Source organism: Schistocerca gregaria, chromosome 7, assembly GCF_023897955.1.
Source record: "Schistocerca gregaria isolate iqSchGreg1 chromosome 7, iqSchGreg1.2, whole genome shotgun sequence".
Classification (NCBI taxonomy): Eukaryota; Metazoa; Arthropoda; class Insecta; order Orthoptera; family Acrididae; genus Schistocerca; species Schistocerca gregaria.
In genome coordinates this window covers 204,404,197-204,431,188 of record NC_064926.1, presented here as the reverse complement: position 1 = coordinate 204,431,188, position 26,992 = coordinate 204,404,197, and the positions used below count along the sequence as shown (strand labels likewise).

Below are 26,992 nucleotides of genomic sequence, written 5' to 3'. Positions count from 1 at the left end.
CAGGCAAACTCTTTTACGAGCATTGAATGAGTAGTAATGCCTCCACCTTCGTTAATTGGGTTTGGATGGGAATATTTTAATAAATAGACCGCAGTAATAATCCTTAGAACGTGATCTTCAATTACGAATGTTCACATTTCCACTTCATAACCAGCCAATTGAATACATTACTGTCAACGATGAACAAATTTTCTGAAGCCGTGACGGAAAAAGTCGATACACTATTTCCTCAACCACAGTCTCACAGCTCTCAACGTCTTCATCAGAAGCAGAATGATGTCCCCGCAGATAGTCTTTCACTATTGGGAACAGATGGATGTCAGACGGTGCTAAATCTGGACTGTATGGAGGCTGCCGTGTGGTGGTGAGATTCAGTTTCTGAATTTATGCTGTGGTGGCACGTGAAGTGTGTGGTTTGGCATTGTCATGCTGCAGGCAAACATTTCCCTTTTCCTTTCGGACCCTTGTTAGCCGTCGTGCCAGAGTACGCAGCATTGTGATATAACGCTCTGAATTTGTTGTTGTTCCACGATACATCTGTCTACATTTTGCTAGTGAAACACGTTGGATGCTGTCACAGGAGGTCCAACTCTATTTGTCACGCAGGTCAGATGTTGCCGCCTCAAATCTTTAAACTTACTCGCCCAACAACGCACTGTACTCACATCGACACAATCACTATAACTGCTTTCATTCTCTGCATACTTTACACTGTAACAACACAACCGTTCAAGGCTAAGGCTTCCACCCCGCCGCCGGCCGCGGTGGTCTCACGGTTCTAGGCGCTCAGTCCGGAACCGCGCGCCTGCTACGGCCGCAGGTTGGAATCCTGCCTCGGACATGGATGTGTGTGATGTCCTTAGGTTAGTTAGGTTTAAGTAGTTCTAAGTTCTAGGGGACTAATGACCACAGATGTTAAGTCCCATAGTGCTCAGAGCCATTTGAACCATTTTAACCCCCCCCCTCCCCCCCCCCCCCCCCCTCCACTGGAGCTGTAGAGAAGAGGCTTCGGAACAAGCCAGTATCTGCCGCATACCTATGCTAACAACTGTTTCAGTCAACCCTCGTATTAGCAGTAGCTCCGTACTAAACATTTGTGGACCCATGTTTATATGAACTTTAGTTTTTCTTGTAGAATAACATATTAAAATATTTCTATATCTTCGTGAATCACCCTGTATATAGAGATGACAGATACGCACAATATCAAGTTCGTTATGGGTTCGTAGCGTAAGTCCAGGTTTGAAATCCAGTGAGAAGCTTGTGACAATGGTGTCCCTTTCAGTACTGTGAGAGAACATTTAAACGTTATGTTGTATAATGATTGTTGCTCTTTGCCGCAATCATATTCAGAGGAGAACTTTCATCTCCATTGGTGCAGCAATGCTCCACATCTGCCCCTGTTATCTCTTGATCGGACTGAGTATGTACCAGTGTAGTTGAAGAACTGCTGATCGCTCCCCGGGAGCTTTGACTGGTTGGTGATCCTTGATGGAAGACTGCTCCTGTCATTGGTTGTTCCAGCCTTCTTGAAAACTGAAATTACCTTCCTGCAGGTTGATTGTTGTGCCTCACGTTGTTTTCCAGGCGTCATTTGCTGGTGGTCTGCTAATGAAATTTCTGAATGAATGATAATTCTGGGTTATGTTTCATTCTTGTCCACATGTTCAGCAATGACTGTGATCTTCTTATGGATGGTGGCGGAATACCATTACATGTTTGGGGGACGAATATATCCTGAGATGAGGCGCATCATGTAAAATGCAAAATTGGTGACTACGGAGTCTTGCCATCAACTTCAGATGCCAACGTGTTCGCTGTTACAGTTGAAATGGGGAAATGGTAACAGTCAATTTGTGTAAACCATAGGTCTACAAATTCCGCTTTTAGCCATCGCATGCTAACCAGGCAGGCAAACTGCCTCATGTCATTAGCTGAGCGGGCAGACTGCTCTACTCCCATCCAAGCCAAGCTATGCCTGAAGCAGTTAGGCTAAATCGAGTCTTGGTAGCCTGCCCATCTTCCCGCAGTGCAGCTCTATGTAGCAGTTTATTCTGTCGTCACTGTAGCTGGCCGCAGTGGTCTCGCGGTTCTAGGCGCTCAGTCAGGAACCGCGTGACTGCTACGGTCGCAGGTTCGAATCCGGCCTCGGGCATGGATGTGTGTGATGTCCTTAGGTTAGTTACGTTTAAGTAGTTCTAAGTTCTAGGGGACTGATGACCTCAGATGTTAAGTCCCATAGTGCTCAGAGCCATTTGAACCATTTGTTGTCACTGTGGTGTTATGCGCGGGGTTCGGAAGACGATGAAATTATTCTTAGTATCACGAGACGAGGCTCAATGAAATATATATTCACTGTAGGTCATAAAATGGCGGACTCTACTTGGCCTTCCTCGTTCTTTTCGGCGCATTTCGGGCTTTGAACCGTTTTCTCCCCAACTTCACCCTTTACGATTAGCACTGGCTGTTCTCATTTCGAAACATCATCATTTCGCCACTAATACATGTCTTCTGTAGTTGTTGTTGTTGTTGTTGTCTTCAGTCCTGAGACTGGTTTGATGCAGCTCTCCATGCTACTCTATCCTGTGCAAGCTGCTTCATCTCCCAGTACCTACTGCAACCTACATCCTTCTGAATCTGCTTAGTGTACTCATCTCTCGGTCTCCCTCTACGATTTTTACCCTCCACGCTGCCCTCCAATGCTAAATTTGTGATCCCTTGATGCCTCAAAACATGTCCTACCAACCGATCCCTTCTTCTAGTCAAGTTGTGCCACAAACTTCTCTTCTCCCCAATCCTATTCAATACCTCCTCATTAGTTACGTGATCTATCCACCTTATCTTCAGTATTTTTCTGTAGCACCACATTTCGAAAGCTTCTATTCTCTTCTTGTCCAAACTAGTAATCGTCCATGTTTCACTTCCATACATGGCTACACTCCAAACAAATACTTTCAGAAACGACTTCCTGATACATAAATCTATATTCGATGTTAACAAATTTCTCTTCTTCAGAAACGCTTTCCTTGCCATTGCCAGTCTACATTTTATATCCTCTCTACTTCGACCATCATCAGTTATTTTACTTCCTAAATAGCAAAACTCCTTTACTACTTTAAGTGTCTCATTTCCTAATCTAATTCCCTCAGCATCACCCGATTTAATTTGACTACATTCCATTATCCTCGTTTTGCTTTTGTTAATGTTCATCTTATATCCTCCTTTCAAGACACTGTCCATTCCGTTCAACTGCTCTTCTAAGTCCTTTGCCGTCTCTGACAGAATTACAATGTCATCGGCGAACCTCAAAGTTTTTACTTCGTCTCCATGAATTTTAATACCTACTCCAAATTTTTCTTTTGTTTCCTTTACTGCTTGCTCAATATACAGATTGAATAACACTGGGGAGAGGCTACAACCCTGTCTCACTCCTTTCCCAACCACTGCTTCCCTTTCATGCCCCTCGACTCTTATTACTGCCATCTGGTTTCTGTACAAATTATAAATAGCCTTTCGCTCCCTGTATTTTACCCCTGCCACCTTTAGAATTTGAAAAAGAGTATTCCAGTCAACATTGTCAAAAGCTTTCTCTAAGTCTACAAATGCTAGAAACGTAGGTTTGCCTTTTCTTAATCTTTCTTCTAAGATAAGTCGTAAGGTCAGTATTGCCTCACGTGTTCCAACATTTCGACGGAATCCAAACTGATCCTCCCCGAGGTCTGCATCTACCAGTTTTTCCATTCGTCTGTAAAGAATTCGCGTTAGTATTTTGCAGCCGTGGCTTATTAAACTGATAGTTCGGTAATTTTCACATCTGTCAGCACCTGCTTTCTTTGGGATTGGAATTATTATATTCTTCTTGAAGTCTGAGGGTATTTCGCCTGTCTCATACATCTTGCTCACCAGCTGGTAGAGTTTTGTCATGACTGGCTCTCCCAAGGCCGTCAGTAGTTCTAATGGAATGTTGTCTACTCCGGGGGCCTTGTTTCGACTCAGGTCTTTCAGTGCTCTGTCAAACTCTTCACGCAGTATCGTATCTCCCATTTCGTCTTCATCTACATCCTCTTCTATTTCCATAATATTGTCCTCAAGTACATCGCCCTTGTATAAACCTTCTATATACTCCTTCCACCTTTCTGCCTTCCCTTCTTTGCTTAGAACTGGGCTGCCATCTGAGCTCTTGATATTCATACACGTGGTTCTCTTCTCTCCAAAGGTCTCTTTAATTTTCCTGTAGGCAGTATCTATCTTACCCCTAGTGAGATAAGCTTCTACATCCTTACATTTGTCCTCTAGCCATCCCTGTTTAGCCATTTTGCACTTCCTGTCGATCTCATTTTTGAGACGTTTGTATTCCTTTTTGCCTGCTTCATTTACTGCATTTTTATATTTTCTCCTTTCATCAATTAAATTCAATATTTCTTCTGTTACCCAAGGATTTCTAGCAGCCCTCGTCTTTGTACCTACTTTATCCTCTGCTGCCTTCACTACTACATCCCTCAGAGCTACCCATTCTTCTTCTACTGTATTTCTTTCCCCTATTCCTGTCAATTGTTCCCTTATGCTTTCTCTGAAACTCTGTACAACCTCTGGTTCTTTCAGTTTATCCAGGTCCCATCTCCTTAATTTCCCACATTTTTGCAGTTTCTTCAGTTTTAATCTACAGGTCATAACCAATAGATTGTGGTCAGAGTCCACATCTGCCCCTGGAAATGTCTTACAACTTAAAACCTGGTTCCTAAATCTCTGCCTTACCATTATATAATCTATTTGATACCTTTTAGTATCTCCAGGGTTCTTCCACGTATACAACCTTCTTTCATGATTCTTAAACCAAGTGTTAGCTATGATTAAGTTGTGCTCTGTGCAAAATTCTACTAGGCGGCTTCCTCTTTCATTTCTTAGCCCCAATCCATATTCACCTACTATGTTTCCTTCTCTCCCTTTTCCTACACTCGAATTCCAGTCACCCATTACTATTAAATTTTCGTCTCCCTTCACTATCTGAATAATTTCTTTTATTTCATCGTACATTTCTTCAATTTCTTCATCATCTGCAGAGCTAGTTGGCATATAAACTTGTACTACTGTAGTAGGTGTGGGCTTCGTATCTATCTTGGCCACAATAATGCGTTCACTATGCTGTTTGTAGTAGCTTACCCGCATTCCTATTTTCCTATTCATTATTAAACCTACTCCTGCATTACCCCTATTTGATTTTGTGTTTATAACCCTGTATTCACCTGACCAGAAGTCTTGTTCCTCCTGCCACCGAACTTCACTAATTCCCACTATATCTAACTTTAACCTATCCATTTCCCTTTTTAAATTTTCTAACCTACCTGCCCGATTAAGGGATCTGACATTCCACGCTCCGATCCGTAGAACGCCAGTTTTCTTTCTCCTGATAACGACATCCTCCTGAGTAGTCCCCGCCCGGAGATCCGAATGGGGGACTATTTTACCTCCGGAATATTTTACCCAAGAGGATGCCATCATCATTTAATCATACAGTAAAGCTGCATGTCCTCGGGAAAAATTACGGCTGTAGTTTCCCGTTGCTTTCAGCCGTTCGCAGTACCAGCACAGCAAGGCCGTTTTGGTTAATGTTGCAGGGCCAGATCAGTCAATCATCCAGACTGTTGCCCCTGCAACTACTGAAAAGGCTGCTGCCCCTCTTCAGGAACCACATGTTTGTCTGGCCTCTCAACAGATACCCCTCCGTTGTGGTTGCACCTACGGTACGGCCATCTGTATCGCTGAGGCACGCAAGCCTCCCCACCAACGGCAAGGTCCATGGTTCATGGGGGGGTCTTCTGTAGTAATGAGAACCATTTCTGAAATTGAGATCATTTGCACCTAAGAAGCTGACGATGTTTATTATACTGCAACGCCAACTAAAGTAAGATTTTGGAAGTCTAGTTTCCGTAACTAGTGTGTTTCAGCCAAATATGACCCTAATTATACTAGTTTTAATTACTTCTTCCAAGATGTTTGTTGCGGGTTCGCTGAATGAGCTACGTCACCAACAACTTTAATATTTTCACATACACTATCACCCTTGATTCACATACATGCTCCTTCCTGTTCATTAATTTGATTCCTGGTCCTTAGTACTTGCGGCACTGCAGATGTAAAGTAGGATTTACCAACATCTCTGTTATACAAGGTGAGTCACTAACTACTGCCACCAAGAATAACTCCGCAAGTATGTTAGGAGCTGAAAAGCTTGTGGGACAAAAGTTGCATGGGACAACGGGGGTCACAATACCACGTTCGTTTTTCGTTGTTAGGATGCTATAGTTTGGTACTTATTTTCTGATAGCGGCTATCGAGACAAATCCAATGATATGTAACAGTAAGGTCTTTGAATGTCAACGTAGGTCACAAAGGTGGCATGAACGTCCATTTACAGGTGTTCGAAGTGATGGTATCAATGCAGTGCTGCAATCTTCTTATCATAGATTGAGTGGTATTCCTTATCACATCGGCGCTTATCGAAGCACATGCTCTGACAATTCTCTCTCGCATATCTTCAGGTGTAGTTGGAACGTCTTTAATAACTGTAAATGCACTTTTATGCTGTCAGTTTCATATAGTGATAAATATTTATAACATGTAATTTTCCAGGAAATCAGCTCGACAGCATCATGAATATAGAAGCCAAGTGTAGCTATGTTGTTAATATACGTGAAATTTCATGTACCAGAAGACCAGAAACAAAACCGTATGTCACGACAAAAAACTACGCTAAATTAATTTATGTATGTTTGGTTTAACACAATCTCCAGCTGCTTGCATAATTTAAACAGTGAAAACGAGAGGGTATAATACAATGAATGTTCCACAATTTGTGTGGCCGATATTGTTTACACAATCTTCGTATTTGTACTTGGCACAAGTTATGAAATCCATCGACGCGTGGATAAAGCGTCAAGGCTGAAAGTGAGAATTAACTAATAAAAATTATTTTATAAGTTAGTTGTACACGATAGTTTCAAAGAATATTACTGGGCAAACGTAAGTAGGCCTAATGATTTAAGGTAGAGACTACAATGAATTTATCGATTCAATAAGCTGAACTCGCTTCAGCCAAGTAATTGATACCCTATAAGAGCTGAACTATAACAGAAACCAATGGGATTTGACGTAGTACTGTATAAACGTTACTGAAGGTTCATACAGTAATTATATTAATTTACTGAAGTGAACACAACAAATTTGAAGATAGGAGCTACTCGTTATAGACTGAAAACATTATTCCAGGAATCGTTGATTCCAAATACACCGTAACAATGAAATATGTACTTTTTGCCTTTCCGTAAATCATTGCTGTTACATGTCCGAATCGATGTTAACGCTAGAGATTTTTCAGAGGACTGTTCAGTATGACCTACTTCTCCCCCCCCCCCCCCCCCCCTACAGTTTCTGTCAGCTAAATGCAAAGCAGACACAAAAAGATATATCTTCTTGCTGATAATAACAGTATGACTTTTGCGAGGATTTTTCCTGGGTATTCATTGTATGTAACGTCTACTAATAGTATAACAACGTCAGGGATGAACAAAGAAAGAGTAAACTGAAAATACTGATTCGGTATTCAAGTTTTTTATGAAATGGGTATCTCTTGATACGTCACTATATCGCGTTTTCGGGATTCACGGTGCTGGCGCTAATTTATAGTTTTATTTACTATTAATTTCATTTAAGTAGTATTAGTAATTGTTACTGAGCAACACCATAAAATTTACGAGTTTTAGTGAAATAAATACCGTATGGCCTAGAATAGTTGCGTTTATACGAGACTTACTCTAACTATTTAAGTTCACAATGGTTCTCAAACTACTTCATAACAAAGATAAATTACATGTATAATGTATATATCACTCGCTGTTGCCGGTTACAAGGAACGTGTAAAATTTTTACGGGCATTATTCTTTTATGGCCTCACGATAGGAATAAATCATCTTTCTGCAACACTCTTAAGCGATCATGAAGAGGTATCTCTCATCACATTGCTCGTCTCTGATCTCTATCGATACCTTGCACATTTGGCTGGTACATACGATTACTCAGGATTGGTGATTTCAAGGTGTTTGTTTCAACTTGAGAAAACTAAATATCTCGAAGACGACGCATCGCATGAAAAAAATGATCTAGGTGAAAAGTTAACATTAGGAAAAAGGCGTCTGTCTGTGCTAATGCCCCTCATGCGTGGGCGGGGTCAACTTTGTATTTTAAAATGTGAACCCTCCATTTTATTGCACATTCGGATAATGCATCAAAAATGGGTACAGTTCAGTCAAACCAGTTTCCCATTCGTGGTAGATGGCGCTGCAATCGACAAGTACCAAGTGCAACTGTTTTTGCAATTAGCAACCGACACATTTGAGTCTACACTTCATTTAGTGTGTTCTAAAGGTTGATATTGATGTTCAAACGTTACTTGAGTGTTGCAAATGTGATTGTTCAGTGCAAATAATGTGACTAGACTTTGACATTTCCGACAAATAAGCTACCTGTAAGGTGCTGTAGTTTCCTGTTCCCTAGGGAATTGATTGTGATGACTCTCCAAAATATCGAAATGCTTCATTTCGGTGGTTGTCCTCGAACGCCGCCAAAAGCGTCACTGGTGGAATTCAAACCACAACCATTGTAATGACGTAAAACGTCTGTGAGGTGGTAGTGACAGACGCACCTGCGTTGGATACTCACCGAAATCAAGTACCCCTATGGTGAGACGCACCGGAGTTCTCCGAAATCAAGCATCCCAATGGGAACAAAAAACTATTACATCCACGTCGTTGTTCCGGGATCCCGATAAACGTCGTTGCTAACCAGAGATTGAAACGGCTAAGTATACTGCAGGCTACTGTACAATCAACTTTGCAACACTAAAGTAAACTTCGTACATAAATATCGTAAATGATATGTAGAGCGAAATACGTCGGTTCTAAATTGCAGAACAGCGCCATCTAGCACGAATGGAAAACAATGGTTTGAGAAAACCGTACGCAGTTTTTGGCGCATTACCCGAACATGCAATAGCAACGGGAAGTTCCCATTTGAAAATACAAGTTAGTAGGTGGCCACTTGTAACACAGACACATGTCCCCTTTACAAATAGTAACTTTTCATCCACAATACACTTTTTTTGTACGATACATCGTTTTCGAACATTTAGTTGTCTCAAGTTAAAACAAACACCCTGTACACATACGTATGAATTTTTAGCGTTCTGCATAGATTGTGCCTACAGTGTTAATATGAGATACTGTAACCATCACTTCCAACAGCCACTCGTCAACGAACCTACTAACTTGTATTTTCAAATGGGAACTTCCCGTTGCTATTGCATGTTCGGATAATTCGCCAAAAACTGCGTACGGTTTTCCCAAACCATTGTTTTCCATTCGTGCTAGATGGCGCTGTTTTGCAATTAAGAACCGACGTGTTTCGTCAACGAAGTCCTCCATATAGACACTTAAAGCCGCACTAAATACATTCAAGCCGCAGAGAACAGGAATATGTTCGTTGTGTGATAGTTCAAAAACGAAAAGTAAAAAGTTTATGAGCAATAATTTTGGACTTCAACTACGTCGCCAAAGCAGCAACCTTATAAAAAAAAAAAAGAATATTTCTGGTTACTTCGTCAGATAATTTCCGTCTGCTTTAGGCACGTTGGCGTACTGAAAGTTGTAGACACATTAAAACTGGGCGCAGGACCTGGATTCTGGTATGTGATAATGTACTGGCGGAAGTAAACCTTCGAGGACAGGTTGTTCGTCGTAGTCAGGTAGCTCACTCGGTGAGCGTTTGCCCGAGAAAGGCGAAGGTTCCGGATTCGATTCCCGGCCCGGCACACCGTTTTAACCTGCCTGGAAGTTTCATCATATCAGCGCACACTCGGGTGCAGAGTGAAAAATTCATTCTGAAGACTTTGATGTATTATCTCTAGCATCCCTAAGCTTCTGCGTGATTATTTTTGTTCAGTTTGGATTAATAGATTTTCTTACACTAACTTTAATAGATTTTTCGCATAATATAAACATGCTTACACAATTTTGCATCTGTTCTCGGGAAAATATTAAATAAGAAGCAAAAACCAGGAAAAACACATTTTAGCCACTCAATTGTTTCGTAATCTACTTCAAAGATCAACTATCTTCTGAACATGCATTACAAAGATTCAAATATGGGTTCTGTGATAAGTTTATAGGTGTCTGGCTTCTTAATAAATTCGATAATTAGTAGTTCCTTCATCTTTTAAATTTTTCTTTCGTTAATGTTATCAGAATAAGTCTTTCATGAGGTGAAAATATGGCTTCGCTAGAGCTGTCTCATTTGCATATTCTCATTTGATCACGAATGCAGGGTGTATAAAAGAGAATCATCTAATTTTAGAAAATCGTAACTATTATGTTATTTGTGGTATGTGCATGGTTCAAATGGCTCTAAGCACTATGGGACTTAACATCTGAGGTCATCAGTCCCCTAGTCTTAGAACTACTTAAACCTAACTAACCTAAAGACATCACACACATCTATGCCCGAGGCAGGATCCGAACCTGCTACCGTAGCAGCAGCTTGGTTCCGGACTGAAGCGCCTAGAACCGCTCGGTCATCGCGGCCGGCCCATATGCGCGTGAACAACGCACTATTGGAAAGAGCAAACACACTAGTTTTACGTCGCTCCCTGAAGGTAGCAGTAGTGTGCGCCCACTTCAATTTTAGTAAAAATGATGTCGGGTGTTCTACGTTTTGCCCAGTGCGGGTCAGTAATAACTGTTCTGCGTGACTTTCGTACTAGGTACGGTGCGGTTACTCCTACAGCACAGAGCATTACACGATGGCATGAATAATTCCGAGAAACAGGTTGTTTGTGTAAAGGCAAATCGCCGGGCCGTCTACGAGCGTCTGGCACAGAAGTCGAACGCGTCCGCCATAGTTTCACAAGGAGTCCGCAGAAAGCCGTTCGCCGTGCAGCTCGCCAGTTCAACATGCCTCTGGAGTGTGTTGCGTCGACGTTTAGAAGGGAAACCACATAGAATTCAACTACACCAAGCTCTTCATTAAGGGGACAAACAACAACGTGTGGAGTTCTATAATTTAGTTTCTGGAAAGATGGAGGACGGCAGTTTTCTTCCACGCTCAGTGTTTAGTTATGAGGCAACATGCCATTTAAATGGAAAGGTGAACGGTCACAATGTGAGAATATGGAGAATGGAACAACCACGTGAAGCTGTACAACATGAGAGGGGCTCTCCAAATACTGAATGTGTTTTATGCAATTTCACGGGAAAAGGCGTATGGTCCATTTTTCTTTGCCGAGAACACTCTTACAGTAAGCACATATCTCGAAATGTTTGAGTACTTACTTTTCCCGCAGTGGAATCACAGGTACGACCGTCAAAATAGACCAGTAATAAATGGAATAACTGGGAGTTGCAGGATACGTAGCATAGAACAACACAAAAATTCGTTGGGCGTTCAAGTGATAAAAAGAAGAATACATGATTTCGTTTCTAAATATTCGTGACAGCCAAACTTCCAAGTTCTGAGCAAAGACGGTTCGAAAGCGATTCATAAATAAGTGAAGATGTACCACGAACAAATAGTAGCCGATGAGATACGAGCATACCACTAGAATACTATTTTACTCACTATTTTACAAACTACAGATCCTTACGTTTATTCCTTTCTTTATTTATGTTTTCACTATACGCAAAGAAAACCCACGATATTCTGGATTCACACAAGCGAAGACGTAAATCACAAAACAGTGTCTGAGGAAGAAAATTGTTTTCAAATGATCACAAATTTCGAGTTGTTTCTTTTTTTCGACGGTAACGAAATGATCTGAACTGCAGGTATGTAATTATGATGTAGAATGATTATCCCGGTAGACCAGAAGGTGAACCTAGTAGCTGCTAAATATAACCATAGAGTATCTGAAATAAAGGTGTTTCAGAGTTAACTCTACACTTTTACACATCGTTCCAACAGAAAACTGAGACGTTAGAAAGAAAAGTATGGGTTGTTACGAGGGTAAGACGTCACATAAGTAACGGTTTCGAACGAGAGATACAGCCGCTAAAAACTACGGAGTGTAAAACAGAGCAGCTGATAGTATATTAGAAGATCGCGTCATGTCGTTTTATTATAAGGCTTTCTCTCCACAATTCCACTTAAATTCATTCCCCTATTCGTTGAGACAATTTCGACATTATTTATCGAACATGGTATGTATCTCATTTTACTTTTCAGATGCACACGAGGATATGAAACTCAAACAAGGAATTTTTGCCTTGAATATGATTTTTACCTTTTGACTTCAGTCCTTAATCAACCCTATTAATCGTGATAAACCAGTTCAATGCAAAGATATTTATGGCATGAATTTGTGTTTTGATAAACCTTCTCTTTCTGTCACTTTTATTTCAATATTTATCCTTACTGGGTCAGCATGTTAATCTGGATTTGGCAATCTTAGTGGTAATAGGGTGAGCGGAAACACTTCCTATCGTCTTACATTGAAAAGTGTCGTACTTGTTCCCTCGAGGGCTTTCAGGTGCCGTTTAAAAAAGAACAGCATTCCTAAAAAATGGTACATACAGTTTACCGCTTAACATAAGAATTAATGAATATTAATTGACTGTTCCGTTGGTAGAATATTTTAGACATTATGAATGAAAAAACACGCGACGCTGGTGTAATATTCTGCAATACTGTTTTAATATTGCACGAGTGTTGCGTATTTTTTCGTTCATCAGTTAACGAATACTAAACAAAGAATAAAACTGCGTGCCCTTCTGCCAACTATCATTTGCGAAAACCTCGTTTCGGCATTTTGAACCGTTCCCGAAACAAAAAGGCTGTTACGTCTTACGCGACTTAAATATGGTAATTATATTTTGAATTTATGTGTACGAAAGAGTACGATCTGCAACTAATGAATACCTGCAAAACAACATAACGATCTAGCGGCAATTCAGTTAATAGGACTCCGTATTTAAATGGTATTTAATTTTTACTTTCCTTATTTTTTGGGGCTCTGAAGACAAGCACTAATGGTTCTCAACGCGTCGTTCGTAAATCAGTGTTAAAAAATTGTGATTGGTTGCAGCGTATAATTTAACCTAAAAAAAAGATCTATTGTAACAAATCCAAGGTGAGCAAGTGGCAGAATCGAATTGTGAGGGGGTTTCAAAATATAAGTAACACATTATTGCGGCAAGCCAAGTAACTTTTCAGTGCTGTACTAAACTTCAAAGTCACACAGATACACGACACTATTCTTCAATATGTTCACCAAGTCTCTGTCAAAAAGAAACAAACGGTCGGAACGTTGAACGAACCGTTCCATTCCTCAACGATAAAAATCCGCTCCTCGGTTAGATAGCCATTCGAAAAGCGATGTGTGAACATCGTCATCGTTGGAAAATCTCTCTCTCTCTCTCTCTCTCTCTCTCTCTCTCTCTCTCTCTCTCTCTCTCTCTCTCCCCCCCCCCCCCCCCCCCGACTTTCTTCAGCTTGTCCAAAATATAGCCATACATTGCCGCCTGTGATCGATACGTATACCTTTACTTTCCGATCGGCATCGTCCACGTCTGTTCGGCCTTGAGCATATCGTTGGCACCATTTCATAGTAGCTGGACCCGACATTGCATTTGGTCCACAAGCCGTCAGGATTTCACGGTGAATCTGTGTGCAACTCAGCAGTTTTGCACACAAGAAGCGTAAAGTCTCATTTACTTCAGCTCTACAGTACGTTTGTAGTTGCCACGTCATTTCACTCCCACACCGTCTCAGATGGAAACCCAGTTCTAAGCAAAGAAGGAGTATATAGAGGGACTATACAAGGGCGATGTACTTGAGGGCAATGTTATAGAAAGGGAAGAGGATGTAGATGAAGATGAAATGGGAGATATGATACTGTGTGAAGAGTTTGATAGAGCACTGAAAGACCTAAGTCGAAACGAGGCCCCGGGAGTAGACAACATTCCATTAGAACTACTGACAGCCTTGGAAGAGCCAGTCCTGACAAAACTATACCATCTGGTAAGCAAAATGTATCAAACAGGCGAAATACCCTCATACTTGAAGAAGAATATAATAATTGCAATCCCAAAGAAAGCAGGCGTTGACAGACGTGAAAATTACCGCACTATCAGTTTAATAAGTCACGGCTGCAAAAAATTAACGCGAATTCTACACAGACGAATGGAAAAACTGGAAGAAGCCGACCTCGGGGAAGATCAGTTTGGATTCCGAAGAAATGTTGGAACACGTGAGGCAATACTGACCCTACAACTTATCTTAGAAAATAGGTTAAGAAAAGGCAAACCTACATTTCTAACATTGTAGACTTAGAGAAAGCTTTTGAAAATGGTGACTAGAATACTCTCTTTCAAAATCTGAAGGTGGAAGGGGTAAAATAGAGGGAGCGAAAGGATATTTACAATTTGTACAGGAACCAGATGGCAGTTATAAGAGTCGAGGGACATGAAAGGAAAGCAGTGGTTGGGAAGGGAGTGAAACAGGGTTGTAGCCTCTCCCCGATATTATTCAATCTGTATATTGAGAAAGCAGTAAAGGAAACAAAATAAAAATTCGGAGTAGGTATTGAAATCCATGGAGAAGAAATAAAAACTTTGAGGTTCGCCGATGACATTGTAATTCTATCAGAGACAGTAAAGGACTTGGAAGAGCAGTTTAACGGAATGGACAGTGTCTTGAAGGGAGGATATACGATGAACATCACCAACAGTAAAACGAGGATAATGGAATGTAGTCGAATTAAGTCGGGTGATGCTGAGGGAATTAGATTAGGAAATGAGACACTTAAAGTAGAGACTCTTAAAGTAGTAAAGGAGTTTTCCTACTTGGGGAGCAAAATAACAGACGATGGTCGAAGTAGAGAGGATATAAAATATAGACTGGCAATGGCAAGGAAAGCGTTTCTGAAGAAGAGAAATTAGTTACCATCGAGTATAGATTTAAGTGTCAGGAAGTCGTTTCTGAAAATTATTGTATGGAGTGTAGCCATGTATGGAAGTGAAACGTGGACGATAACTAATGCGGAGGTATTGAATAGGATTGAGGAGAAGATGAGCTTGTGGCACAACTTGACTAGAAGAAGGGATCGGTTGGTAGGACATGTTCTGAGTCATCAAGGGATCACCAATTTAGTACTGGAGGGCAGCGTGGAGGGTAAAAATCGTAGAGGGAGACCAAAAGATGAATACTCTAAGCAGATTCAGAAGGATGTAGGCTGGAGTAGGTACTGGGAGAGGAAGAAGCTTGCACAGGATAGAGTAGCATGGAGAGCTACTTCAAACCAGTCTCAGGACTGAAGACAACTACAACAACAACAACAACAACCAATGTGTCTTCGTCAGTTTCGGCTTCCCCTGCGTTACTGCTTCCGCTGAGCAAAGCCTTGCGTCTCCCAATTCCCAATAACAGGAAACTATTATAGAGTGCAGGACTAAACTCGTTTGTGTATACTGATGTTTCGACTCTACTAATAATGAGAACCGTCGTTAAGGACAAAAGTTAACGGAGGAACAGAAACAGAAAGAAATGGACTTACTTCCCAAGGTGAAGTGAAATCAACTAATCCCAAATGTAGTGCATTTGCGTGTAATTTTGAAACCAGGTTCTCAGTTTCTGGCGTGCAGTGGGCTCAGAATTATGACAGGTAGCATGCTTTGTAAATACAGCGAACAGTGGTTTGCGGTAAATATGTCTACTCAGAATATACTTTTCTCGGAGTTTCTGAGACCATGGAAAACTTGATAATGATGTTCGTCGATTGTCAGTTTTACTACATCAATGTAGATTTCGAGTCACAGCATCATCAGGGTTTCAGGTGTTATGAAAGGACTTTCACTGCAATGTCAGCAAACAGAAACACGTATCTGAGAATATTCTTGCTAGTAAATCCCCCCCCCCCCCCTCCAACTAGATTCTTTGAAGAAGTCAACTTCTATGTAAGCTAAAGTTTCAAATATTTGACGTGAAGCATTTAAGCGAGAAAACGGTTAGCGAAGATTTCAAGGTATGTGCGAAGTTCGTCAGAAGTCGCTATGAGCTCTTATTATCAACCACTGAGTGAGTATAATGAGAGTGATTTGTGAAACATGTTAAGTAAAAACTAGTTTTTAATGCACCTCCAATGTTTATGACGGCATGTCTCCTGAAATTTGGAAATTTGTGGTAAGTTCAATGTGACCAAACTGCTGAGGTCATCGGTCCCTAGGCTTACACACTACTTAAACTAACACGCTAACGACAACACACACACCCATGCCCAAGGGAGGACTCGAAACTCCGACGGGGAGAGCCGCGCGAACCGAAGCAAGGCGCCCCAGACCACGCGGCTGCGTCCCGAACTTCGTGTCATACAGTGATGTAACACTATATCACTGAAGATACCAGAAAAATTGTATGTGTGTATTGTCCGCACATGTGTTCCGAATATAATAATAAAGAAGTAATAAATTAAAACGTCATGCCTCATGCTAAAGATTTATTGCACGAACAGCGAAAATGTAGAAAGCGATACATTTTTTTCCGTACATTCTTGTGTGTGTGTGTATGTGTTTTGTCAGGAAGATGAAGTTTTGTGCGTTGTTTGTTGGAAGACGCTCTCATAACGTAAAATTACACCTCTTAATGAGTAGATTAAGGCATCATTTTAAATTTGGTCAATATTATATGAAATAATGAAAACAAATTCCTGTTGCTTCTGGCAGCTGACACACAGGCAACCTGCATTCGTCAAGGGGTAACCGTTTTAAGCGTTCAGTAAATATTAGGTTGGTGCATAAGTTCGTAGCGTTTTGTGTAAGTTACAACAGATACACAGGACAGAGACTTTAGTCATTAATAATATATCCCCTCCCTATTGACAATAATCTGCCAACGCTGGGGTCACTTTTCGAGTCAGAGACTATAGAAACCACGTAGTGTTGAGGCGAAGAACTCGTCGGGCTACGTTCGAAGCGCATTTTCATCCGGAAAGTGCGTTCCTTGAAGGTTGATGTATAACGTATGTGTTAAATGAATTCCGAAAACGCCTATACAGTGTTTTTTTTTTCAGTCTCGCAGAATGCGAGTGGGAGTTATAATTGAGCATAAAGACACTATTTCTCGTCACCAGCAACGACACAGGATACCCATGCGGTATCCATACAGCCGATATTTGAACCTCCTTCAGTGCATGCAAATGTCGCACTATGGTGGAATGATCACAGTTCATCACATTTTCCAGTTATCGAGCCCAGTGACGTGAATCAGTGCATCAATGCGTTTAAACGATCTTTTTCAAATCCCGAAAGTCTTCCTAAATGTGTTGAGTCGCTGATGTCAAAAATGCCCCTCTTAAAACGAGAAAACATTTTTTTGGTGTGCTCTGTCCAGTGGTATACACCGCGCAAATGTTTCTGGTAGCCTCCGTTGCTGTCACACTTCTACTGAACTCAAACTGTGGAATATGTCGAAAACTTCCAATTTCTCTTCTATGCACTCCATTTTCTAACGACCACAGCTCCACTCACTATCTCCAGTGACAATGTAAATTTAAATAGCAATACTGAACTGCAAATAAAAAATGATAATCGATAAATAAACCCATAGAAACCGGAATATCAACGTACAAAACAAAAACGCTATGGAAAGATGCACCAGCCTAGTATATAGACTACAGGACGTTTTTTACGCTGGATAAATAAGAGTTACTTCACTGGGATGTCGTACTGGAAAATAAAAAAGGGCTCTGAGCACTATGGTACTTAACTCCTGAGGTCATCAGTCCCCTAGAACTTAGAACTACTTAAACCTAACTAACCTAAGGTCGTCACACACATCCATGCCCGAGGCAGGATTCGAACCTGCGACCGTAGCGGTCGCGCGGTTCCAGACTGTAGCGCCTAGAACCGCTCGGCCAAGTGTGTTGACGTTAGAATATAGCTCTAAAATAACAACTGACGTCCTGATGATCAAGCTGTGACTTGGAAACATATACACATTGGCGCAGCAGAAACGTTATAGAAGTCAGTAGATAGACTTTACCAGTAAGTTACACAGTTATTTCACTGCCTCAGCTTGAGATGAAGAACTGCTTTGGCTATCGTGACATACAGGGGTCATGCCTGTTTTCAGGAATAATGGATAAAGTGGTAACGATACCTTGTCGAACGTAATTACCAGAAACATGGCTGTAGTGTAATTACAGTGTTTATAATCTGATATAGCAACTAGCCGAAAGTATGATTCCAAACAGTTGTCTAACCCTTGATTGCGCTTCTTTGCCCATCGGCAAAGCAGAGTTTGAACCGGATTTTCTTTGCTGTCAGTCAAATTTTTACAATGGTGATCGCTTCGCTTCTTTGAACTAAACGGATATACGTGAATGTCACTCCGTACACAGCCTATGCGAAGTTACGGAAAAAATATTTAAAAATGCAAGTGAAATATTTTCCTTTATTCCTTGACCAAATCTACTCATGAAAATAGTTACTAATGGTCTTTTGTAAAAACTGCAGAACGAAGGATTAAATCAAACTATTAATTGCTTCGGTTTTCTTACAAATCCATCGTCAAATGGCCTTACCGACTTTGTTTTCTTGCTGATTCTTCGTTCTGTCGTAATTAATTATTCTGTGATCTGAAATAAACAAAATTTTTTGTTTCCAAATTTGGTTTACATTTTTTACGGATAAACATTCAATAAATGTGGTGATAACTTATGTGTGACGTGTTTCTGTGCGATGCATTAGTCTAATTACATCACTTTACCAAAGAAATATTTTTCTGTGTCCATATAATCCTACACAGGGGCTGCAACTTAACATCTTTACTAATTTAGCACATTTCAGACTAATGTTCTGGTCACTTACGTAAAGCTTATCCACGTTTTGTAAACGCTAAAGTGTGAGTTGCCACAAAATGCAGGATGGTATGTACTCAACCAGTTTTTCGGGAATTTGACAGCACTGATATAGTGCACGTGCCGAAATGTGGAAATTTTAATATGTGAAACATAAATAGTCTCAAACGCGTCGCACATGAATAAACACCACGTACATTGTCGCCACAATTCATGTTTTATTACCTTCGGGACCATTTTATGTATGTTTACGCGAAGCAAAAGAAAAGTTAAAAATAAAAAAATTCTCGTATGTTTAATTCTGAACAAAAATCTTTTTGTTTACCTAAGTGCGCAAAAACATTAATGACTAGTTGCCTTCCATGATAAGCCGTAACGACGTAAATTTCTTCAAAATATTTTCCAGTGTTGAGTAATATTTTTGCTAGTATAAAGAGTTACCTGGAAGGTAAATGAGTTCTTTTAACATTACTGAATAACCTACAAATAGCAAAAACCGTACTATTAATATGTGCTATCACATAAATGTGCTTATATAAAAAAAATGTATTTTCAATGTTTGTAGTATACCAACATTTGTAATAAGTTTGTCTCAGCAGGTAAGAATCTTTGGGACGTAAACATCTTAATGTTGAAGTGTTAAGTGATGGAGTGATGTTCATTACTGTGCTGTGTGCGCCAGACAGATTCCCAGTAATAACGTAAGTTAAGACATTAATGGAACGGTAACTACTGAAATAAATGAATCTTTCTGTACAGCTTTAAATTTCGATACTTGGACCCACTGGCACATCCAGGGAATAATCCTGACCACACTTCGGATTAACGTACATGTAACTATGCACGTGATGGTGGCAGCATACTGCCGAAATGCTCTTGCTAGCAATTACTTGTAAAAATTGATTGAAGCAGTAATAATTATTCCATAAAGCAGTAAATAAACTCTCTCAAACCGTACTTGTGGCTGGCTGCTGTTTCAGATAAATGGCTTAGACAAGATTACAGTCTCTCTGTAACTTTGTTTAAAACCTATGTGCATGAAGTCACAGATGGAAAAAGACTTTCAGGTATGGTACAGTATTTTGACCGCGGTATAAATGAAGTAGTTTTATATGCACACTATGTTGTTACTGTGCATCAGACAGAAGATAATTTAAAAAGAGCGCTACATATCTTAAGAAATATAGCAGAACAATATGGACTGATAGTATCTCCACACAAATCGGAAGTATTGGCATTTCTGGGGAACACTCGATAAGACCCAAAATTAACATAGATAGTAAAATGCTGGAACAGGTAAACACCTTTATCTTTGATGTGAAATATCCCCGACAATAAATCGCGACGTACAAACAAAATTTTGCTAATTTAGACGTACAGAGCTTACAGAAACTTTGGCATCAGATCTAAATTTCGTTGAATCCGTGTGTGTTCCTAAAGAAAGAACATTTCAGTCAATGTTTTACATGATGTTATTAGATACCTTAATTGTGGGTTTTCAGTTAAAATTTCACTGCTCTAGCTCTAATGCATCTGGATAGGGAACGTTTTTTCGTTTTGTAAACAAGGCTCTACGAATCATGTTTTTCCGACTAAAATGTTTCCTTAGCCGAAAACCGTTAGTCTTACAGCCGTGACTTTTACTGCTGTTTTAATACAATGTAGTAATCACAGAAATAGTAACACAATCTGGTAAACAAAAATCCTACTCATTTGGTCGTCTGTCCATAGAACTTGTATGAAACCAGAAAGAGAACTAAACGGATGCATTATAAAAGCAACGGCGGTACCGATAGTATTATATGGAAGCGATATATGGGTACTCTCGAAGAAAGACAGAAGGAAAACTATGTCGGCACGTATGAAATTTCTCAGGACAGTCAAAGGCTGCACACTGATGGTAAAATTTGAAACACAGAAATAAGATAAGAACTACAGATTTTCTATTTGCAAATAAAACCTAAAAAATATGTATTTAAGAGTCATTTAGAGAGAATACGGCAAGATCGTCAACTTGAACCGCTATGAAGTTCAAACCCACTGGGCAGCGAACTGTTGGCCGAACGAGAACAATATGGTTTCCGGGACTCTTAGTGAAATACCCATGATGATTCAGCCGAATGAAACTACATAGTCTCTGTGGCCACGTCAGCTGCATGAATGTTGTTCTGTCATTCTCCCTGTTTTTGAATGATTTCGCTTCCATACTGTTTCACTCTTTTCGATTATTCATGAACCATGAGCAACGTCGCCAATTTTTATACATGACGACAAAAATCGTTGTTTGAAGGAAAGGTGAATAAAAATTACATTTCTAAACATGAAGTATTTTCAGAATTTATTTAAATACAAATTTTGTGCTTCTGGCATCAAATATGGATTCTTCGTTAGTTTTAAAAGGCTACCAGTTTATGTTAAATTATGAATTTATGCTTAAATAAGTCAGTAATTACTTTTTTATTTGAATTTATTGAAGCCCTGTCTCCCTCTTCTGCCTAGTTTTCTCCTCATCAATGGCAATTTTCTTTCTTTGGGCAAATACTGAGGTCATGTGGGCAAAATATATATGAGATACAATTTATTTATTCGTTTGGTGACTTCATCACTTGCTTTTCAAGTATATTCTGCCACTTTTCAGAAGGTTTTTTTTCCGCGAGAAATATTTGTCACCTTTCGTCAATTTGCTCTGAATTTCTTTAATTAATATAGTTTCAGAATGCGAATCATTCTTGTAGATACTGAATTTATTTTGAGGGTAATTTTTTAACATGTCACACGATTTCTTCCATTCACACGCCATTGAGCGTTTCGGTATTTTGAGCCGAGTCACATAGCTCACTGTTCCCCAAGTTAAAGACAGATCATAAATATGGACGAAAAAATGAACTGAACGCTACTTATTGCAATTCAATAAAAATCAATTATCGGCGTGATGATAGCTGAGACAATGCGCGACAACAGAGAGCAGTTAGCAATAATGACTTTAAAATGCCAAAACGTTGAATGTTTCCGTTCAGAAGTGAATCCGGTGGATTGCGTCGACAGCTTTCATTCAATTGCTACCATCAGGACCATGAAGTGAAGATAACGATGATAAGCAGAGCCCAGATTTCCATGCATTTTTTGGCCAACTGAGATGTAGATGTATATTTCTAAGATATCATCGATATGACTGCATGAATTTAAATTGCCTAAAATATCATTTTTCGGGACTCAGCGTATATATTTTCATTACTTTCATTGTATCACATTTAACTGAATTTTATATAAATTACGCCAAAAGTGCAGAACATGAGTAATTACGCGAATTTTGTTACAATCTGTAAACTTTATAGTATGCTCAAGCACCCTAATTCGGCTAGGTAGATGTCGGCAGAGGTTGATATACTTAGTCAATAAATTAAAAAAAAAGGGTCCCACTGTTATTAAGCGCCGCTGTCAAGTATATAAGGGGGGGGGGGGATGTGTAAGGCCGAGACAGCAATTAAAATACATTATCCTAAATTAAAGTACGTTACATGTTTAGCTTGTATGTTACACTGCAGCTGAAACCGTACATCTAAAATGTGACAATGTAAATATGCTGTTGCCCTCCACAAACAAGATAAGATACACGCACGAAATACAAAGGTTTGATAATTCTGACAACATTAACTCATACGCAGATTTATTTATTTATTTATTTTTTCATACTGAAGAAATTCTGTCCGTATTACCGCATTTAGAGATATACTGCCGGATTTAGCTTTGCCGCCACAATCGAGTTTAACCAGATGGGGTACCTGAATAAATGCTGCAATCTTTTACTCTGTTAATTTTGATGAAGTTAAGTCGGCAAAAGACCGTAAATTGCGTAACATTCATCGAGTTACTATCTGTTTGCTTCATACTACTGTAAAGCTACCTAATTTCTCTTTCGGCGTTGGGCCGTAGACATTTTCGAAGCCACTAATGCAATTTACATTAAATTTGCGGAAGTGGTATTGAAGAAACAGATTTGAAACATCTGATTTACATCAAATAAGGTTTTGCGTATTTGTCTACAGCGATAACGAAGTTGGAAGCCACAGGTAAGTGGCGGAATCTCTAACGATTATTGAAGATGTTGAAGAATGGAGGAGAGTGTTGCAGCAAAAGTTGAGATGAGGTTACCAGTTCAAATTCTGATTTTGAGTTTATGAAACTGCCAAAAACATAGTTTATGGCGAAAAAGTAAGTCTGTTGTTCGAAATTTCGTCGGTTAAGTATGTACGTGTCAGTTCTTGTAACGTGGAAAGGCTATTTTCGATGTACAAAAGTTTGTCTGAAGCGCATGAGAGAAAGTGAAGAAAATTTGCAGTTGGTTGTTGTGTAATGTTTTAGAATAAACTAGAAATAAATACAGAACTGAATTTTGATGCTGCATATTTTTATTGATTTGCTGCTACGATTTTATTAATTTTTGTCTTAAGTACCAATGCCTTTTGTATGAAAGTACCGAAGGTGTTGCTATAAAATGAGGTAGTCGTACGAATGTGCGCATTTTAACGGTTAATTACAGTATTCAAGGAAAAGTCGGAGCGGATACTTTTTTCTTTTGTTTTTGTGCTTATAGTTATCGTATTGAGAATATCACTGACAATCAAAATAACCTTAAGTGTCTGTTATGTAAATTTGAGATTGTACGACTGCGTTCATGCGGTTCCGACATGAAACCACCGGGTGTGTACTATTCTGAAATTTGTAACTGAAAATACAATTTATTGAATTTATGCCAGTTGTTGCTCAGCACTTAGCTTGTTGCTTAGCACTGTAATTTGGTTTAGGCATTTTGAGTTAGTGGAAGTTTCAAGATGTGGGATTGCGTTTAGGAAAAATGCGAAACTGCTTTCAAACATAGCACATGAAACTGCACGTCCCTATGGTGCCAAAGTGAACCACCGGCTTAAAACAACTAACTGATTGTTTGGTGAATGACGCAACTAGTCACAAATACATATAAAACGTTTTATTTCAATGCCATAACCAATTTCGGGCTACCACACCCATCTTCAGATGCCCAGTACTTTCAGTTGAGCTATATAGCTGTTTCGGTCAGCAACATGTCGTCTATCCCTGCACTGCACAAGACCATTTGAATATTAAGAGCCACTTCATAGGTTGATTCATTAATTAAAATAGGCTGAAGTGCTTGCATCTACTTAGATATAATTTGAAAAAGTTGTATTCACGTACATAAGTTCCAGTAGATGGAAATTCCCAGATGGTAATTTTATTTCTTACGCTCGATATCCTTCTCGAAGATCATGCATTACGACATGTACATTCATACTCGATAAACCACTGTGAAGTGCGTGGCAGAGGGTACATCCAAGTGTGGGGCGCGGGAAGAATGAGAGATTAAATGCCTCCGTGTGTGCTATAGCTAATGTTGTCGTTACGATCCCCACGGGAGCGACATGTAGGGGGTGCAATATATTCTTAGAGTCGTCATTTAAAGCCGATTCTTGAAACATTTTTTGGTAGACTTTCTCGGGATAATTTACGGCTATCAAAAAATGGCTCTGAGCACTATGGGACTTAACATCTGAGGTCATCAGTCGCCTAGAACTTAGAACTACATAAACCTAACTAACCTAAGGACATCACACACATCCATACCCGAGGCAGGATTCGAACCTGCGACCGTAGCTGTCAAGCGGTTCCAGACTGAAGCGCCTAGAACCGCAGGGCCACATTGGCCGGCTTTACGGCTATCCTTACGATCCCTAAGGGAGCGACATGTAGGGGGTGTAATTCTTAGAGTCGTCATATAAAGCCGATTCTTGAAACAATTTTTGGTAGACTTTCTCGGGATAATTTACGGCTATCCTTACGATCCCTAAGGGAGCGATATGTAGGGGGTGTAATTCTTAAGAGTCATCTTATCAAGCCGATTCTTGGAACAATTTTTGGTAGACTTTCTCGGGATAGTTTACGGCTATCTTCAAGAGTCTGCAAATTCATTTTCTTCAGCATTCTGGTCAAACAAACCTGTGGCCATTCGTGCTTCATAACATCGTTAATGTCAGTGTTGAGTGTCACGGACTTGCTATACACTCGATGTTTTAGTTTAAAATGCAAAGATTATCTGTTAAGCAAAAATGTAGATACCATTTACCAGAAACAGAACATTTTAAACGTATTTGTGGCTGGTTGCGTTTTTAACAATTAGCATTAACGACTGAGGAACTTACAAGAGCCAATATGTAAGAAATAAAATTGTTTACTTTTTGCCAGTTTCTTCTTGTATTCGTTGCTTACGTAATAATAACTGTAATACGTGAAAAATTTCGAAATTTTTTTTTTTTCGTGTTGTTGGGACTTCAAGGATCCATACCCGCCAGGTTAGCAGAGAGTGCAATTGCACTGCATCCTGGACTCGGGTAGGCGCGCCGGCCCGGATCGAATCAGCCCGCCGGATTAACGACGAGGGCCGGTGTGCCGGCCAGCCTGGATGTGGTTTTTAGGCCGTTTTCCACATCCCTCTAGGTGAATACCGGGCTGGTCCCCACGTCCCGCTTCAGTTACACGACATTTGAAACACGTCCGCGCTTTTCCACGATTTACACTAGACGCAGACAGATGGGGTACTCTGATTCCGTCCCGGCGGGGTACGGGGTGGCGACAGGAAGGGCATCCGGCCATCCCTTCACATTAACACGGATTAACCACGCCAACACCGCGCACAATGCGGGGCAAAGGCGATAGCGATAGGACTTTAAGGATGAATGCATGCGTTTTTTGCTGTTTCATAGTGCACGAAAATGCGGGCTATATTGATAAGGGTGAAGAGACACTCAACAGTGTAGGAGCTGAGGCTGCGTTACGAGGTAGTAGGATTGCGGGGCTTACCCTGGAGGTTCATGGCGGGGAAGACGGCGGGCGGCGGCTGCGGCCGCTGTGCGCCGGGCCCGGCGCCGCCCATGACGCAGGGCGGCGCGTGGTGGTGCGGCACGCCGACCACGGGCTGCGGGTTGTAGGCGCGGTAGCGGTAGGGCTGCGCGCACGGGCCGCCCACCGACAGCTCGCCGCCCACGCCGACGCCGCCCCCGTAGCCGCAGGCCAGCCCCACGCCCACGCCGCCGGGCACGTCCACGGCCGCCGCCGCGGCGTCGAAGCCCGCGGCGGCCGCCGCTGCCGCCTGGTTCAGGTACGAGTAGTCCATCTGGAGACCTCGCCGGCCGCTACTGAGCCTCCTCCTCCGCGAACGATTGGTGACCCGACAGTCTTACCGCTCACTCGGCCACATCACGGCCCAAAAACACACATTCGTCTCACAAAATTGTTCACTCGGCCCCTGGCTGGACTCTCTCGTCAGTTACCCTCACTTTCCACACTGGTCGAACTCGAAAGGAGGCCTCGTCCCTTCAGTTCCTCATACAATCTCCCAAACTGAAGTCTTCAGGCACCTTCCTTACATTCCTCAGCATCTAGACCTAAGCAGCTCACTCTGGCCACTCATCTGACACTAATATGGAGTGTGTACACCAGCTGAATCCTCCAACAGAAGCTAACCAGTAGCATAAGAACTCTTCCCCCTAAAAATCTTCCAGTCTCTTCCACAGTACAGTGCTGGTGCAATTGATCCCCTCGATACACCTTCTCTCGTTGTGCTCTTCAGTATCTCATCACCATTTGAATGTCCATCTGGATGGAGATCCAGCCGATGTTCTCCAGATTAACCAATTCGCTACGCCTTGAAACTGAACGTGGATTCGTAGCTTGCAACTGTGCTGGACACTAACAGTTCCAAACAAATGTCTTGAAGAAAATGGCTCTATACTTCACAAAAGACTCGACAAAACCTGCTACTCTTGACTGGCCAGTGGCGATACGGAGAACGGACACTGCAGTAACAGAGGAAACATCAGACTGTGGCCAACTTCCAGCCTATCAATGTCCCAGTACGACACAGATGACACGTACAGTCGTGTCTGATATTCTAACTGGGTAACCTCATTCCAAGTCCCTGTCCATCTACACTGCTACTGTTCACCACTGTCCAACTGTTTCCTGGGCACGAAGAGAGCGACCGCAGATGTGGAGTAAGTCGGCGATTCCTGACCTGCCCAATGA

The 26,992-nt window shown here is 40.9% G+C and overlaps 1 protein-coding gene across 1 annotated transcript in view; it reads right to left on the bottom strand.

Moving 5' to 3' along the window:
• Positions 1–26,081, bottom strand: part of LOC126282352 (paired mesoderm homeobox protein 2A-like) — a 143,329-nt gene extending 117,248 nt beyond the window's left edge. The window contains exon 1 of the mRNA XM_049982009.1: positions 25,823–26,081. Within this exon, the coding sequence (XP_049837966.1) occupies positions 25,823–26,081 (259 nt within the window). The remainder of the gene's footprint in view (positions 1–25,822) is intronic.
• Positions 26,082–26,992: the final 911 nt, after the last annotated feature.